This window comes from Aplidium turbinatum, chromosome 18 (genome assembly GCF_918807975.1).
Source record: "Aplidium turbinatum chromosome 18, kaAplTurb1.1, whole genome shotgun sequence".
Lineage (NCBI taxonomy): Eukaryota > Metazoa > Chordata > Ascidiacea > Aplousobranchia > Polyclinidae > Aplidium > Aplidium turbinatum.
This window is the reverse complement of record NC_137489.1, coordinates 12,689,397-12,704,372: the sequence shown is the minus strand read 5'-3', so window position 1 is coordinate 12,704,372 and position 14,976 is coordinate 12,689,397. Positions and strand designations below refer to the sequence as shown.

The 14,976-nt window shown below is 38.9% G+C and overlaps 1 protein-coding gene across 2 annotated transcripts in view; it reads right to left on the bottom strand.

Annotated features, from left to right (window-relative positions):
- Nucleotides 1–14,976, bottom strand: part of LOC145787705 (uncharacterized) — a 43,234-nt gene that overhangs the window by 12,512 nt on the left and 15,746 nt on the right. For both annotated transcript variants that reach the window (XM_082599505.1, XM_082599506.1), the window contains exons 2-3: nucleotides 6,411–6,486; nucleotides 87–238 (exon numbers count right to left, since the gene is read on the bottom strand). In XM_082599505.1, coding sequence (XP_082455631.1) covers nucleotides 87–238; nucleotides 6,411–6,467 — 209 coding nt within the window. In that variant the 5' untranslated portion in view covers nucleotides 6,468–6,486. The remainder of the gene's footprint in view (nucleotides 1–86; nucleotides 239–6,410; nucleotides 6,487–14,976) is intronic.

The following is a 14,976-nucleotide window of genomic DNA, read 5'->3' as shown; positions in this document are numbered from 1 at the left end:
GGTACCGGTACTACTATTTTTTTTTATCAATGCACAAAATGCGTATATGCAAATCATTTATACAAACCAATGCAACCACTACATACTGGCAGTCCTCTGCCACTTTTTGCCCAGTGGGGCAAACACAACAGTGGAGGTGACCTTTGAAGTACAGTGCCTTGTCTGGTGGGAAATCACTTGGGAGGCCACAAAGCTTCAGCAAACCTTTGTCTTTTAATGGGCGGGATGCACATATCGACTGCAAACATAAAGTATGCCGGCATGTGAAAATTTCTTGGTATATCAAAAATATCCAATAATGTTGAGCAATGTGTTAACATAGTCATTGGAGATGTTTTTTGTTGATAAATATAACAGTAAATGTGATTGTGTTGCTCTTCAAACTATTAGGTTTTTGACAAGTGTCTTTGAGAAACACATCGCAAAATAAAGTTTTACATTCACTAGAAACTAGTAGTAATTCATCATATGGGTACCTTTACTTTACTTGGCTTGTCTTCAAAGTAATTTTTAAACTCAAAGAATCTTACGTCGCAATAAAGCTATTTTGGGTTCTAAATTTTTTGTTTTTTTTGATCAACATAAGCATCGATAAATCAGAAATTAAAAAAAAAACGGGATTTTAGGCCACATTAGGGTGCGGCTGATGCCCCGACCTGAAGCAAAACACCCTAACTTTTTTTTATAGGTGACACTTGGTACAAAAACAATATTTATGAAGTTTAAGACCAATCTATAAATGTTTAGGGGGTCCAGATTTGAATTGAAAATTGAGAAATTTGGTACTTAATTGCCATAATCGTGTAGTTTTACAGTGCTACACAGTCCTTCATTTATCATGGAAAATTCTGTATTTAAGGTCATCTAGGCTCCACACGGTGGTATGGCGCAACGGATAAGGCGTTGGCTTCCAATTATGCAAACCTGGTTCGACTCCCGGCTAAGCTGGTTGTTGAAAACACCGCTCACCTCTACCCAGGGTGTAATAAAATGGGTAGGCGTAGTTGCTGAAGTAAAGGCGGCCGAGAGAAAGGAACTGGCCACCCTACTCTCCTTAGTGCCGAAGGCTTAGTACAATGAGAACCTTATCTTCTCATACCCAACACTTGAATCAAGTATGGGACCCACCTTACCTTACCTAGGCTCCACAGTTGCAATGTTTCACACAGTAGGCTATTATTATGTTCCATACTATTTTTTAACAAGTAAGGTTTTGCAAGCAGACAGCCAAACACTATTTTGAGAAGTAATATGACAACCTATTGCAAAATATGCTTGATATGTAATTGCTGGAGAATGCAAGTATTAAGCAGTAGAACAACATAGTCTGTGCATTAGCCAGTAAAATACACAACTTTTATTAAATGTGAGTGACTGAAATCTTCCTGGTCACTGTTGTCAGCTTTACCTTGAGAATCGCTGAAAGTGAAAACATGCCTATGTGATGTCATAATACCTTCAAAATGACTTACCACTGTTTAGCTCAGTCAAATACCTCCAGTTTCAGTCTAATAAGTGCAGATCATTTCTAAGGCATTGTTCCCAGGTTCAGAATAAGGTTAAATGTAAGGAGTCGTTACAGAGCACTTCTATATCAAGACAAGGCTCCTAACCATTTTAATTGTGACAACTTAGGAATGGTGAATTACCTTAGACATTTAGTATGCTATGTGGTGACTGGTGATACATGCATAGAATCGTATTTATCAATTGCAGAATGCAGTCCAGAATCAATACGTGTAGTTTGTATTCAGTTGGTAGGCTATTTAATCGAAAAAAAGTTTGCTAGGCTATGTCTTCTTATGCACAACATGACCCTCGGTATGTTCTACTCGCTACGGTTACCACAAAAGCAGATCAAGGTATCAAACGTAGCAAGTTAGCAACCAACAAGCAAGTGATTTTCAAATTAATTCAAACAATTTTATCAGGAAGGCAGGTAATTACAGTACAGTTGAGCAAGTTTTTACGTTTTACTTGTGAGCTAATATTTCTACAGTAGCAAAGCCAAAAATGTCAGAAAAAATAATTTCTTTTTACAAGCAAGAATTTCAAATGAAGATTAAGAGAGACAAAAGTAAACCACTAAAAAATACACAGGAATTTCAGAAAAAGCTTAGCAAAACCTTTCCTTTTTGGCCACGCAATGTAATGAAAAAAATAGCAATGAAGAAGACATGCTATTCCTTATCGGTATACAAGGCAACCGGGAAGCAGGTATGGCTGGAAAAGATAAAGTGTTAGAAGCAAAAGTTAAAAAGATCAGTACCAGGCCACAACCACAAGATAGACGAGTAGCAAAGGAGGAGACCTGAGTTAATGGCATAAATATTGCTATTGATTTAGAAGCTGAGGATGACGTGGACAACGAGCCATGCACATATTCAATGATTTGTGAGATAGAGGAAAAACGCTCTCATGAAAGAAGATCAAAAACAGGAATAGCCATGTTCATTCCTCATGACATAATGAAATCTCCAGGATTAGTCTCTGCAGCAATCAGAAACAGCATTACACCAACTGCCTTATCTCTTACTCTCCTTTCTATGGTTCAAGCCTGTTCTGGAGATGCTTTGAAGCTAAATCTCCATCCATATCAGTCACACAGATACAGAGTTGAAACAGCGCAACATATCTCATAAAAAATTCTCTCCGCATGGTCACCAGTCAACACCTGCTGTTGGTGCTGTACATTGGGATGGAAAGCTTCTGTAGACTTTAACCAGAAAGTAGAAGCAAGATGAAAGGCTCCGAGTTTTGATATCTGGCATCGGTGGCATTAAATTGTTGGGTGTTCCAATAATTCCAACCCATTCAATAGAAACAGCTGGAGCACTTGTGTCCAAAGTTACTATGCAGTTGCTTGAAGATTGGAATTGCAAAGATTTTGTTACATCTCTTGTTTTTGACACAACAAGCTGGAATACAAGGCATTACAACTGGTGCTTGTATACACTATACAACGTCAAGAAGATATACGTCGCCCCTTACTTTAGGCTGCGTGTAGGCACCATGTGGGTGAAGTAATTCTTTTAAGGTGAAAACCTGTGGTGAAATGATATGTATAATAATTATCTACCATAGAGCACTAAACACAAATGTTAGAATGTCACTTCGTAATATCTAAAGTTTAAGTCAAAAGCAACAAAGGAGTGTTTATAAATATTAAATTTTATATGGTTAAAGCCTACACAGCGCTGTGGTAAACGGCATTAAAAGTATAAAACACTGATTTTCTAGTGTCAGTTATGGTTTGTTCTGAGCAGGGCTGCGATTTTTTCTTTCTTGTCGAACGACCAAAAATTCTACGCTTGTTTGTCGAATAGTATTATGATGTCACAAGAGTCAGATTATAAGCGTTTGGTCACGAGTTACCGCACAAGTTGTGTGGTATCAGAGTCACTTAGGCTACTTTAAGTTTTTAATCGCACGCTGGTTGAGTGATTCCATCTACGACGGCAAAAACATTGCCGTCGCTAAATCAACACACCTTTGATTGCTGCGACAATTGCCGTATGCTTTAATTTTGAATCAAATGAAATTTTATGCGCTTCTTCATCGCGTGTCACACGGCGGTAGCCCAGAGCATCACGCAAGCTATTTTATGCGCTGACAATGCTCTTGTGAACTGAAAAAGTTTGCAACCTTATAAATACCGGCTTATTGTTACGCAAAAGTTATTCTTTCATCGAATGCTTATTGTTTACCGGTGTCGTTGCGAATATAAATCATCGTGAAAGAAGATACAGTTAAAAAGTGGAATTTACCTGCTATAGATTATCAAACAAAAGGAAAAGTTAAGTGTGGTATTTTGCAAAATTTGTAAAGAATTTTACGACGGAAACAAATCGGAATTAGAAAAGCTACGGGTCAAGTTAAAAAAGTAGTACAAAATTGGATAAACGGTTCTTCGGCAGAAAAGAAAAATAATGCTTCTGATCATATGGCATTGCGTGTTCATGAACGGGCAGTTTTGCGTCTTCAAGTATTCCAGTGACGATGCGACAGCTTCATCCTCCTATACGGGCACGGCGTCTTATGATTCCGATTCTGACAGCTAGTTCTTTATCAAACAGACTCGTGTTTGCTCGCAGTATCTCAATTGTGCCGAAATGATGTTAGTGTAAACGTAAATCGAGGCAATCATCTCGCAGTGAGATATTAATTTGTTACCGGTACCTGGTTGAACAATTAACAATATTTTATGATATTTTAAAATTGCTAGATGTCGAATTAATGTAAAACAAACGTAAATTTCTTCTTGGGCATTGTTACGCAGGCAGCAAAATTCGTTATTTTTGCATTGACTTCACGTCTGTAGATGTTGAATCAATGTAAAAATGATGATTTTTGCTGTCCGGGTACGCAATGTAAACCGCCAGGAAAAAAATTAAATAGATTTGTGCTGACTCGAACGTTGAATCAACCCAAAATTAACTTACTTTTCCCCCTGAGTTATTTAACGTGATTTAACGTGACAGCGTGCGTATCGCTACTTTTGGTATTATTACATCACTACAAATCAAACAGTGCGGTCGTGACTATACTCTAGTATATTTTTCGCTTCTCGTTTTTTCGATTCAACGTCTGCAGACGTTGAATCAATGTAAAAACGACGGGTTTTGCCAGCTGGGTTGTGTGCTTTTGTAAATGCAAATGCAAAATCGCCCATTACGTAATCACAGAAACCCTTTTAGTGGATGGAAGCCAAGTTGCAGCCGTGTTTATCCGTCTACTATTCTTTATTCACATTGCAAAACATTTCTGCAATCTTGGAACAACAAGTGCATAAGTCAGACATAAATACAAACTTGCAAACACGTTGACAACTAAAAGTAGCCTACTTCGGTTATTTTATCTATAAAAGAAACCCGTTGTGTCGAATAGCACAAAACGTGTGTGGCGAAATGTTTGATGCCAGGCGTTGGAACTTCGATTAAAGCATTCTCCCGCAGTGTTGAAAATGGCGGCGCTGACGCCTTGGGACTTTCTCGTGTGAAGCGACGCTTTTAGACCTTGCTTTGAAAGTAGCCTACCTGGCGCAAGAAAGTTTACGTAAGTCAGCACTCTTATGATTGCATCACGTGATGCCCCCCCCCCCCCCCGATTGTTCCTCGACCTGACGACGTTTAGTCCTCTCTCAGTTTTTTTTTCTTGTTTATTTTTCTTTCTTTTTTTTCGTTTTTTTTTTTTTTCATAAGGCACGGCGTTTGTCGAATAGTGATGGCGCGTGTCGAGTGACCTCGTCACCGAAAAAGGCAAAAATCGCAGCCCTGGTTCTGAGCAGGGTATTCATTCAAAGAATTTGCAATCCGAAGACACCATTTTTGAAATTTTTTGCAAAGTATGCTTCACAGATTTTGCCTAAACTTAAAACGTTTGCCATAATTCTGAAAAATTTCAGAAATTCCATTGCACGAAGTATGCAAAATTACCCCTAAATTGACACACTGGTTCTAAGTGAAACCTAAGCTGCTGTTCACAGCATAAAAACTATAATTTGCAATAATTTACAAAAATTAGCTGGTATCACATGAGCAATGAACATACAAAAATCACTCAAATTTTTTTTTAAACATAAATCACTCAATTTAATGTCAAAATTGAAATTTGGGAAAATCGATAATCCTATAAAAGTTTGATTGCAATCTGGACCCCCTAGACCTCATTCAATTTTTCTGAAACTTCATATTTAAGCTTTGTAGACCAAGCCTCACTTCCAAAAAAAAGTTAGGGTTGCTACAATCAAGTTTTAAATTTTACGGGGCATCAGCCGCACCCTAGGCCACATGCGCTAAAAGCACTACGTTTTTTTAGTGGCATGATCAATGATAAAAGCTTTGATTGGTTGCCAGATAAAAAAAATCCTGTTTCAACTGAGAACTTTTTATGAAAAATTTAATATTGTATTTACATTTCACAAGCATTCATTACTGCACTGCGTCTTCACAGAAAAAAGGTCTCCACCTCTTTTGGAAACACCTTCCACAACAACCAAAAAAAGTAAATTTTCCTAAATAGGACAGAATTTATCACCTGACAACACTTTCAAGATTTACACTTTTTCTGATGATTACTTCACAGTAAAACACCGTTATACAGAAACACATCCATCCGCCAATGCATTTCAAAACTAAAATCAATCATGATTTAGAATCCTTCAGAAATCCTTTTGTGACTTCACTAAATTAGTCATTATCTCCCTATAAATTTATATATTTGAAATGTAACTAATTCCATTGTTGGATCTTGGATGTCATATGATTTCATTCATTCTGTTGAGCAGGGTGAAGAATTGTTCACCTGCTAAACAATATTTGTATATATATTGAACTTTTCTTAAGAGCACAATCAAACCCATTTTGTAATGTGCCATTATTAAAAAAAATTAATACACATTACACACTTACCACCAAGAAACTGCCAATCATGATGCCTATGATCCTGACATGACAGACAGGCAGCATTTATATGTTTTGAGAAGATCTGAAAGAAATCATATTGTAATATTAACAATGCACCAGCTTGCATGAAAAAAGTAATGCTTTGGATTATATCAGAGGTCACCAAACTACGGCCCGCGGGCCGGAACCGGCCTGCCACGTATTGCGAAAATAACAGCTGCACTACAACTGTTAAGGAAAAAAGTTACCAAACTTTTTGTAAAGGATACATGTTGGTGTTCTTTTTTTATCATTAGGCCACCACAAATGGGGACAGCCTAGGCCAAATTTGGAAAGATGTAATGTTTTTTCAAGAGCACGATGCCCTGTAGTGTATCACAGCAGGGGATAACTTTTCCAACAACCTTTCGATTTTCATCACAACTTTGCTATTCCACCGCTGACTTTGTTATTTATTGTGCTCAATTCAAGTCAATGGAGATTCTAAATAGTTGTATATATTTTCGCAATTTGCATCCGGCCTGCAGCTGTTAATCTCGCAGCAATCCGGCCTTCAAAAAAAAAGTTTGGTGACCCCTGGATTATATAGTACAAAACAATGATCACACAGGCGCATGGTAGATCTGTGCGAACCAGAGATGTACAATTCTACACGGAATTGGACTTAATTCCTGCCGGATTTGAAGTCAGCAAACAGATTAGGATTTAAGCTACTGTATATGATATGTCTACTAATTTTGATATCACTTTAATACAGGGGTGTCCAACGTTTTTGGCCAAAGGGCCACATGCGGTTTATAAACGACTGCGTGTGCCACTTGAGTGTTTACTGCTAGGCTAATCTATAATCCAAGAAACGGCTGTCTTATTATTTATAAATCAGAACCTTATTAGGCTACGTTACCTTATTAATGCTGCCCTCAAGCACCTAAAACCTGGTAAGGCCCCTGGTCCAGATAGGATATCTCCAGAGCTTATCATCCACGCTGGTTATATTCTAAAGTCCTGGTTATGCGATTTCCTGTCGTCCTGCCTGCGCCGCCTCAAGATTCCTAAAGTATGGAGAAGATCTCTGGTTGTCGCGATCCCTAAGCCAAACAAACCACTAGACGATGCAAAGAGCTATCGCCCCATCTCCTTGCTCTGCATCCCTTTCAAGATCCTTGAGAGACTGATCTACGCCCGTGTCGAACCAATAATTGACCCACTGCTTCCCAACGAACAAGCTGGATTCCGACACGGGAGGTCAACTGTAGACCAAGTCACACTACTAACTCAGGATATTGAGGAGAGTTTCTCGGCAAAAAAGAAAGCGGGGGCTGTTTTTATCGACCTAACAGCAGCCTATGACACTGTTTGGCACCGTGGCCTAGTCTACAAGCTACTCCGCCTACTCCCTGACAGGCACATGGTCAAAATGATCATGGAACTCATCCACAACAGGAGTTTTACCCTTACCACCGGAAGCGGAAAACCAAGTAGACTGCGGCGACTCAAAAACGGTGTCCCACAGGGATCAGTCTTGGCTCCCCTCCTTTTCAACGTCTATACGCATGACCTACCATCAACAACATCTCACAAATATGCATATGCTGATGACTTGGCCATCTTGCACGCTGCGAAAGACTGGCAATCATTACAAACGACGTTGAGCCAAGACATGACGACCATATCTGGATACCTCCATCAATGGAAACTGAAGCTCAGCGAAAGTAAAACTGTGACGGCAGCCTTCCATCTCAACAACAGGGAGGCAAAACGTGATCTGAAAGTGACCGTTAGCGGCAAAATTCTGCCGCCCTGCCCAGAACCAACATACCTTGGGGTTACACTTGACAGGTCACTCACATACCGTCACCATTTACAGTCACTACGCAAAAAGCTGACATCTCGCGTCGCCCTGCTGAGACGTTTGGCAGGCACAACTTGGGGCGCAGGTGCTGACACCTTGCGCACTGCAACCCTGGCTTTGGTTCACTCCACTGCTGAATACTGCACCCCTGCCTGGTGCCGCAGTGCCCACACCCGCCTCATCGACAGCCCAATCAACGACGCATTGCGAATTGTGACTGGATGCCTGCGCCCAACTCCAACAGAGTATTTACCAATCCTTGCAGGCATCCAACCTGCTGAGCTTCGCCGAAAGGGAGCCATTATACACCTGGCTCGCCGGGCGGGGGATCCTGACCACTTGCTCCATGCAAAACTCAACATCCCACCTCAGGAATCTCCCCGGCAACTAAAGTCAAGACACCCCTTTGTGCCAGCTGCTGTTGAATTACTACAACCATTCAGCGATCGTGCCATCAGCGCAGCACACTTCATGGAAGACACTTGGAATGCAGCATGGTGCGCCACCGACACCAAACTACATGGTTTTATGCCCCACCCGGTGGCGCGCCCCCCTGGTATGGACCTTCCTCGGCCGACTTGGGTCAAGCTCAACAGAATCCGAACCGAAGTCGGTCGCTTCCATTCCAACATGCACAAGTGGGGTCTGGCTCCCTCATCGGCCTGCGAATGCGGCACGGAGGAACAAACTGCTGACCATGTCGTTCTCGAATGTCCCATCTACAAGGCACCAAATGGAACGCATGGTATAGCAACGCTGGACGAAGCTACACTCACCTGGCTCTCCACCACCTGCCCTGAAATTTGATCTAGTCTCAAACGAAAGAAGAAGAAGACCCGATAATTTTTTTAAAAAATTTCAAAAAATCGTTGAACAGGGAACTCTCCGAAAAAGGCTCTCACTGAATAGGAAACTCACCGAATAGTAGCAGACCCACAAGCAGGCCTCGAAATATCCGGCGGTCATGACTTCCGGAATGACCTCGAATGTCTGCCGAAGCCGACTCATTGGTCAGTCATAAATGACCGCCGCAAAATTCTTGACAAAAATAGAGCTAATGCAGCAAAAATATATTTTAAATTTGAATTGTTACAATTGTTTGTTTAACGCGAACAAATACGGAGCTGAAACAATAATAGTACAGGCAATTGCTTTAAAGATCACATTAGAGTGGCGTGGTCAACGAGCTGATGGCAAAAGTAGCCATTTTTACATCATTTCAACTCCTTGTAATGCTGCCTTAAAATAAAGTTGTCTAAACTTTTCGGCAGTCTAATATGTATTCCAATTTTAACAATGAGGATTATTGCGTTACAATTTACATTGATCGTTTGTTAAAAAGAAACGTCACAGAGAAGCAATTCTCAGCTAGGTTCCGCACGTGCTTAGGCAAATGTGGCGACCTTATTCACTAGGGTGGATAAAAAAAAATGAATTTTTGAGTTCAGCTTAGTGCATCTGCCAAAAGATGCAGTTTGGGCTATCTTTTACATTGGTACTTGAAAAAACATTTTTTGACTCCGTTTGACCCTTATCCAAGAGCGCTCTAGTGGCCGCCGAACCAAAATTCCTTAAATTAGCCATAATACTTTTTCTAGTGGGTGTAGGCTAATGATTTTGGTGTCTAACCACACTAAATCAAGTCTTAGGAAGTCACTTCTGCAGTCTAAAATGATGCATGGGCAGCCAAAATTGCATAATGATATTTTTGCTCTAAAAAAGGCATTTTTTGAGAAAGAAATGGCATTTTTAGATATTTTGGGCAGTTTTATGGATGAAATACTAAAAAAAGTGTAACCTAGGTAAAACACACTAGGGTGTGACCATTTGTGTGCAAACTGGCCTCTAGTCCAATGAGGTGGTGAGGTGATATGAGGTCCAATAGACTATAGAAGCATACGATAGTGCAGCTGCATGCCGCATATATATTTATTTGATAGTGTAAACTTAACTATTGCATTTATTACAGCTTTAGATATTGTTTATTTCAATGTTTGTAAATATCTGATCACACTTAACTTAATTGAGTTTATATGATGTTTAATAGAGGCAAAACTTGCATTTGGCTTCTGAATAAGCATCCCATTGAACACATCCTGGGTAGTAAGCACACAACCCCCTTGTTTTTTACTTTTTTTTTACTATTGACTTGTAGATTTGTGAGATTGTTCCACTAGCCAAGAATCTTTGTTGGTCCAAAAATCAGTAGAATTGGGGCACGTTTATGTGGTCCACCATCCCATTCAAATTTTTAGGTTCGCCATTAAATAAATATTGAATTACCGGTATTTTCACGTTTCTCAACAGAATTTGTATGTTTCAACAAAATAATATGCTTAAAACTTTGCCTGTTCGACTATCTATCGTACAGGGAATTAAAAGAATATGCTTATCTATATGAGTTGTCTGTGAATTCACATTTTTTACGCGTTGGAATAGCTAAAAATACAACTCCAGTGAGCGAAAGTGGTCTAAAATTCTAATTTCGCACTGGAAATAGATCAAATACACATAGAAAGTTACCAATAAGCTAGTAAGTTTGCTACATGAAAGCCTGGTATTGAATCTGTATGTATACAGTTACTGTAAACTTTTACTAACACATTTTGTCACAGAAGGCAATGTGATCGACTAGTCTAATCTGTGCAAGAGGATATTAGTGTTTTCTCTTTCTCAAATTAGGTGTGTGTTTTCTGTTAGCTTCCACTATTTGTAAAGTGTTTTGATAGTGTTCCTCGTTTCTGGCACAATGTAGGTAATCGGTGCTCAGTTTAACTCCATGTTCACTGTTCAGCCACATTGTAAACAGCTTTCTGGTACGACTCTGATTCAGACCATTTCTCTACTGATAAAGGAAGAAAATCATCATTTATCTCTAAAACAGAGAAAAAGAACCGAGAGTCCTTTGTGATAAAATCTGTCAGTTTTGATTCCAGATTGATTTCTGATGGAAAACGTGGTCCGTAGCTAGGCAGTGCCAAACCGATCTGCTGGTGTAAAAACAGGATCTGTAGGTTTTACATGTATCAGTTCATCAGCCATCTGATGTTTTCCTCTTCCTGAACTTCAGAGCTGAACAGTGCCAGTCCAGTGGTACCATCTCAGCAGAGAGATACCAAAATTGACGTTTGAAGCTACGTTCTGCAGCATCTAATATCAACTTATTCACTGCTCCATATCTGAGAATGTTCTTGTACATAGTCAAACAGTTCCAAGGAGCATCTACAGAAACACTACACCGAAACCAATATATACAGTAGACGAGTGAAATAAAATTCATGAGATCTTTCAATTTAGCCACTCGTGAAACTGTTGTGATAGTTCCCTTAGGTAACTTAGCTATTTGATTTTCCAGTAGCACCAATTAATAGGAATGAATCAATTTGGTCATCCATCTGGCCTTGTGTGTGGCCCCAGAACGGTAGAATTTCACATTTTGTAGACCAGGACTGATATAAGCAATGCACAAGTTCATAAGTTATTTATAGTCGCCTCAAATGAACTTGTATTTGCTTTGTGCAAGTTGAACAACGTCATCTTTGAGGTTCTGAATGAGATCGTGCGTTGTTACTGGAAAGCTGTTGATATCCAGTGTATTTAGCAGTTGGCCACTGTGGAATAGAATCCCAGTTATTGCGGAGTCTCATGAAGATGCTCATTTCTGGTTATTTTGAAGCCTCTAGCTTCAAATCTTCAAAGATACATGACACAACGATTTCACCGATGTGATGTAAACAACCTGACCAGAGAAGTTCCTTATCTTAACAGCTAACAGTAGAAGCAGTTTTTGCGTTTCTTTTTTTAGAGTGTTTTTGTCGTTTTTCTGCACTAAGAATCCTACTTTCTTTCCTTCTGACTCGTGCGAATAAAATAGAGTCAAATTCGGCTATTGTGGTTGTCCTGTCTGTCATCATTCCTTTTAAGAAAGATATGTCTGCAGAATTTGATATAAGCTCCTCAACAAAACACTAACATACTGATTTCGCCTGAATCCGTTGTCATGCATTTTGTGTCCATTACTGTAATGCTATGGATAATTGGATGCACAAATTAAAGGCAGCATTTTTGCAATTAACTTCATACGGTAATTGTTTGCTTTTATATGTTTGCTTCAGTGTATTAACAGCAATACCTTTAGAAGCATTATGAATTTGTTTTTCTTTGCCCTTTTTTTAAAAAAACAATAAATTTCCAACTTTTTCAAGCATTTTTAATGAATAAAGGCTCTGATGTCATTTTGCTAGCCCATAGATGATTTTAAACTGCAGAAATGACTTCCCAAGACTTGATTTAGTGGGGATAGACACCAAAACCACTAGCCTGCACCCACTAGAAAAAAATTTATAGTCAATTTAAGGAATTTTGCCTCGGCGGTCACTAAAGAGCTCTTGGATAGGGGTCAAACGGGGTCAAAAAATGTTTTTTCAAGTACCAATGTAAAAGATAGCCCAAACTGCATCTTTTGGCAGATGCACTAAGCTGAACCTAAAAATTCGTTTTTTTTGATCCACCCTATATTCACGCTGATACTGATAGAAGTAGAATTTCTGCACAGAAGGGAGGGTGTTAGACACATTTGTCGGTGCCGGTGGACGGTGCTGAGCTGGAGATTTACGACCCCACGCCGGCAGTAATCGCTTGGCACAACGATTCTATAACGCGAAAACCATGATCGTAGTCGCTTTTGTAATAAGGAAATTTGGATTGTTGTTTTCAATTGTGTTTATTGCGTCATTACACGACTGTCATTAACGCACTGATTTATTTGCAAGCAATCTGCTCCAGTATACTTCAGGGTCGGTTAATCAAGCCATCAACCATTGCAGTGTTATTCTGTTGTAGAAAATCTTCTACAAACACGACTACACAATATTGTAGTGTGATTTTGTGCAAAATCTACATGCAAAAAATATGTCCGGTTGAGATATTAAATGTCCGCTGAAAGGGACAGTCCGGTAGGACATGCTTGACCGCCGGAAAAAGGTACAAATTTCGAGGCCTGCACAAGTGCAATGTATTGTATTACTAAAGCGGTTACTATCAAACATAACAAACATACAAGCGTCTCCGACTTGTTACCGACGCAAATGGAGGACACATTGAGTAAAACATGTTTTTCCAAAATATATATATATTCATTTATTTGACAATAATATTATATGTTTATTGCTCAAAAATTGTCTACCATAATTTGTTAAATACAGTTGTTTCAAGTTATAAAGTTAATTATTGATGACCCTGTATACTATAGGCCAGAGGTCGGCAACCTGCGGCTCCGGAGCCACATGCGGCTCTTTCAGCCCTCTGCTCTGGCTCCCGTGACTTTAAACACTGCGAGCTTGGGCAATACAAAAAAATTTTGTTGTAAATTAATAACTGCTCTAGGCTATAGTTTAAACTAGTTTTGTTGAAAATTATGACTTACAAATCCGTTCAGTATGTTTTTTTTTCACCAAGATTTAATGCTTTTATCTTGCTAAGGAAAAAACCATTTAGGACTGTTAGGAATAATGGCGGCTCCTCACGGCTTACAATGCAATGCATGTATTGTATGCGGACAGATTCTGATTTGCCCGCCCCGTCTGTGAAACGATAAAGAGCATATTGTTACGCGATTTACCGCACAATTAATGTTAGTATTATCTTATACCTGGCAGTGTCACAGTGCAGTTTGTAGTAGCCTGTAGTATTTTGTAAGCAGTTAAAAGTGTCAGATACTCTTTGTTAAATATGTAAATCGCCATTAGTTATTAATCAGTAACTTTGGCAAATTTGCCTAATTATTGCCAGTATACCAGCGTTATCTTTACTAGTAAGCCTAGTTTCCGTAGTCTAGAGCAGCATCTAACTGAAAATCTTTTATTTAGTAAAGAGTTTAGAAACGTATAGCTTTGGTAGAGAGGTACTTTTTAAAAACCATAGACAGACAATTGATAACAACTTAATAACATTGAATTGCATAATTCAAAATTAATACAGAAATGAAATAGATACATAATTTCAAACGTTTTCGGCAAAACTTTCTGCCCTCTTCAGGAAAATATCTTAATTTTGCCGAAAACGTTTGAAATTATGTATCTATTTCATTTCTGTATTAATTTTGAATTATGCAATTCAATGTTATTAAGTTGTTATCAATTGTCTGTCTATAGTTTAGAAACGATATTACAACAAAACAGTATAGTCTTGTATCGATTAATAATTAGCAATGGAAAAGTGTAAGAAGAGAAAAGTTGCGAATGAAAAAAGAATGTTCAACCCCTCATGAACAGATTCATTTGCTTTCATTGCTAGCGAAACTTGCTTGCCGGTATGTTTGTTATGTGATGAGAAATTAGCAAACAACAAAAAATCAAACGTTGAAAGACATTTTCTGAATAAGCACAATGTCATTGCAGAAAAAGATCCTGCTGGAAATCAGCGAAAAAAAGCAGTTTTAGAACTTCGGTGGAGATCCGATCAAAGCAAAACTTGTTTCAGTAAGTGGATGAACTCATCCAGATCAAGGACTTCTGCTAGTTTTATAGCGGCTCGAGAGATAGCCTGTCATGGAAAGCCATTTACAGATGGAGAATATTTGAAAGAGACATTCATCAAGATATCAGAAAATCTATTCTCAGACTTTAAAGACAAGAATAAAATCATTCAGAAAATCAAAGACATGCCCCTCAGCAAAAACTGTCAAAGACAGAACTATAGGAATGGCAGCCAACATCAGTT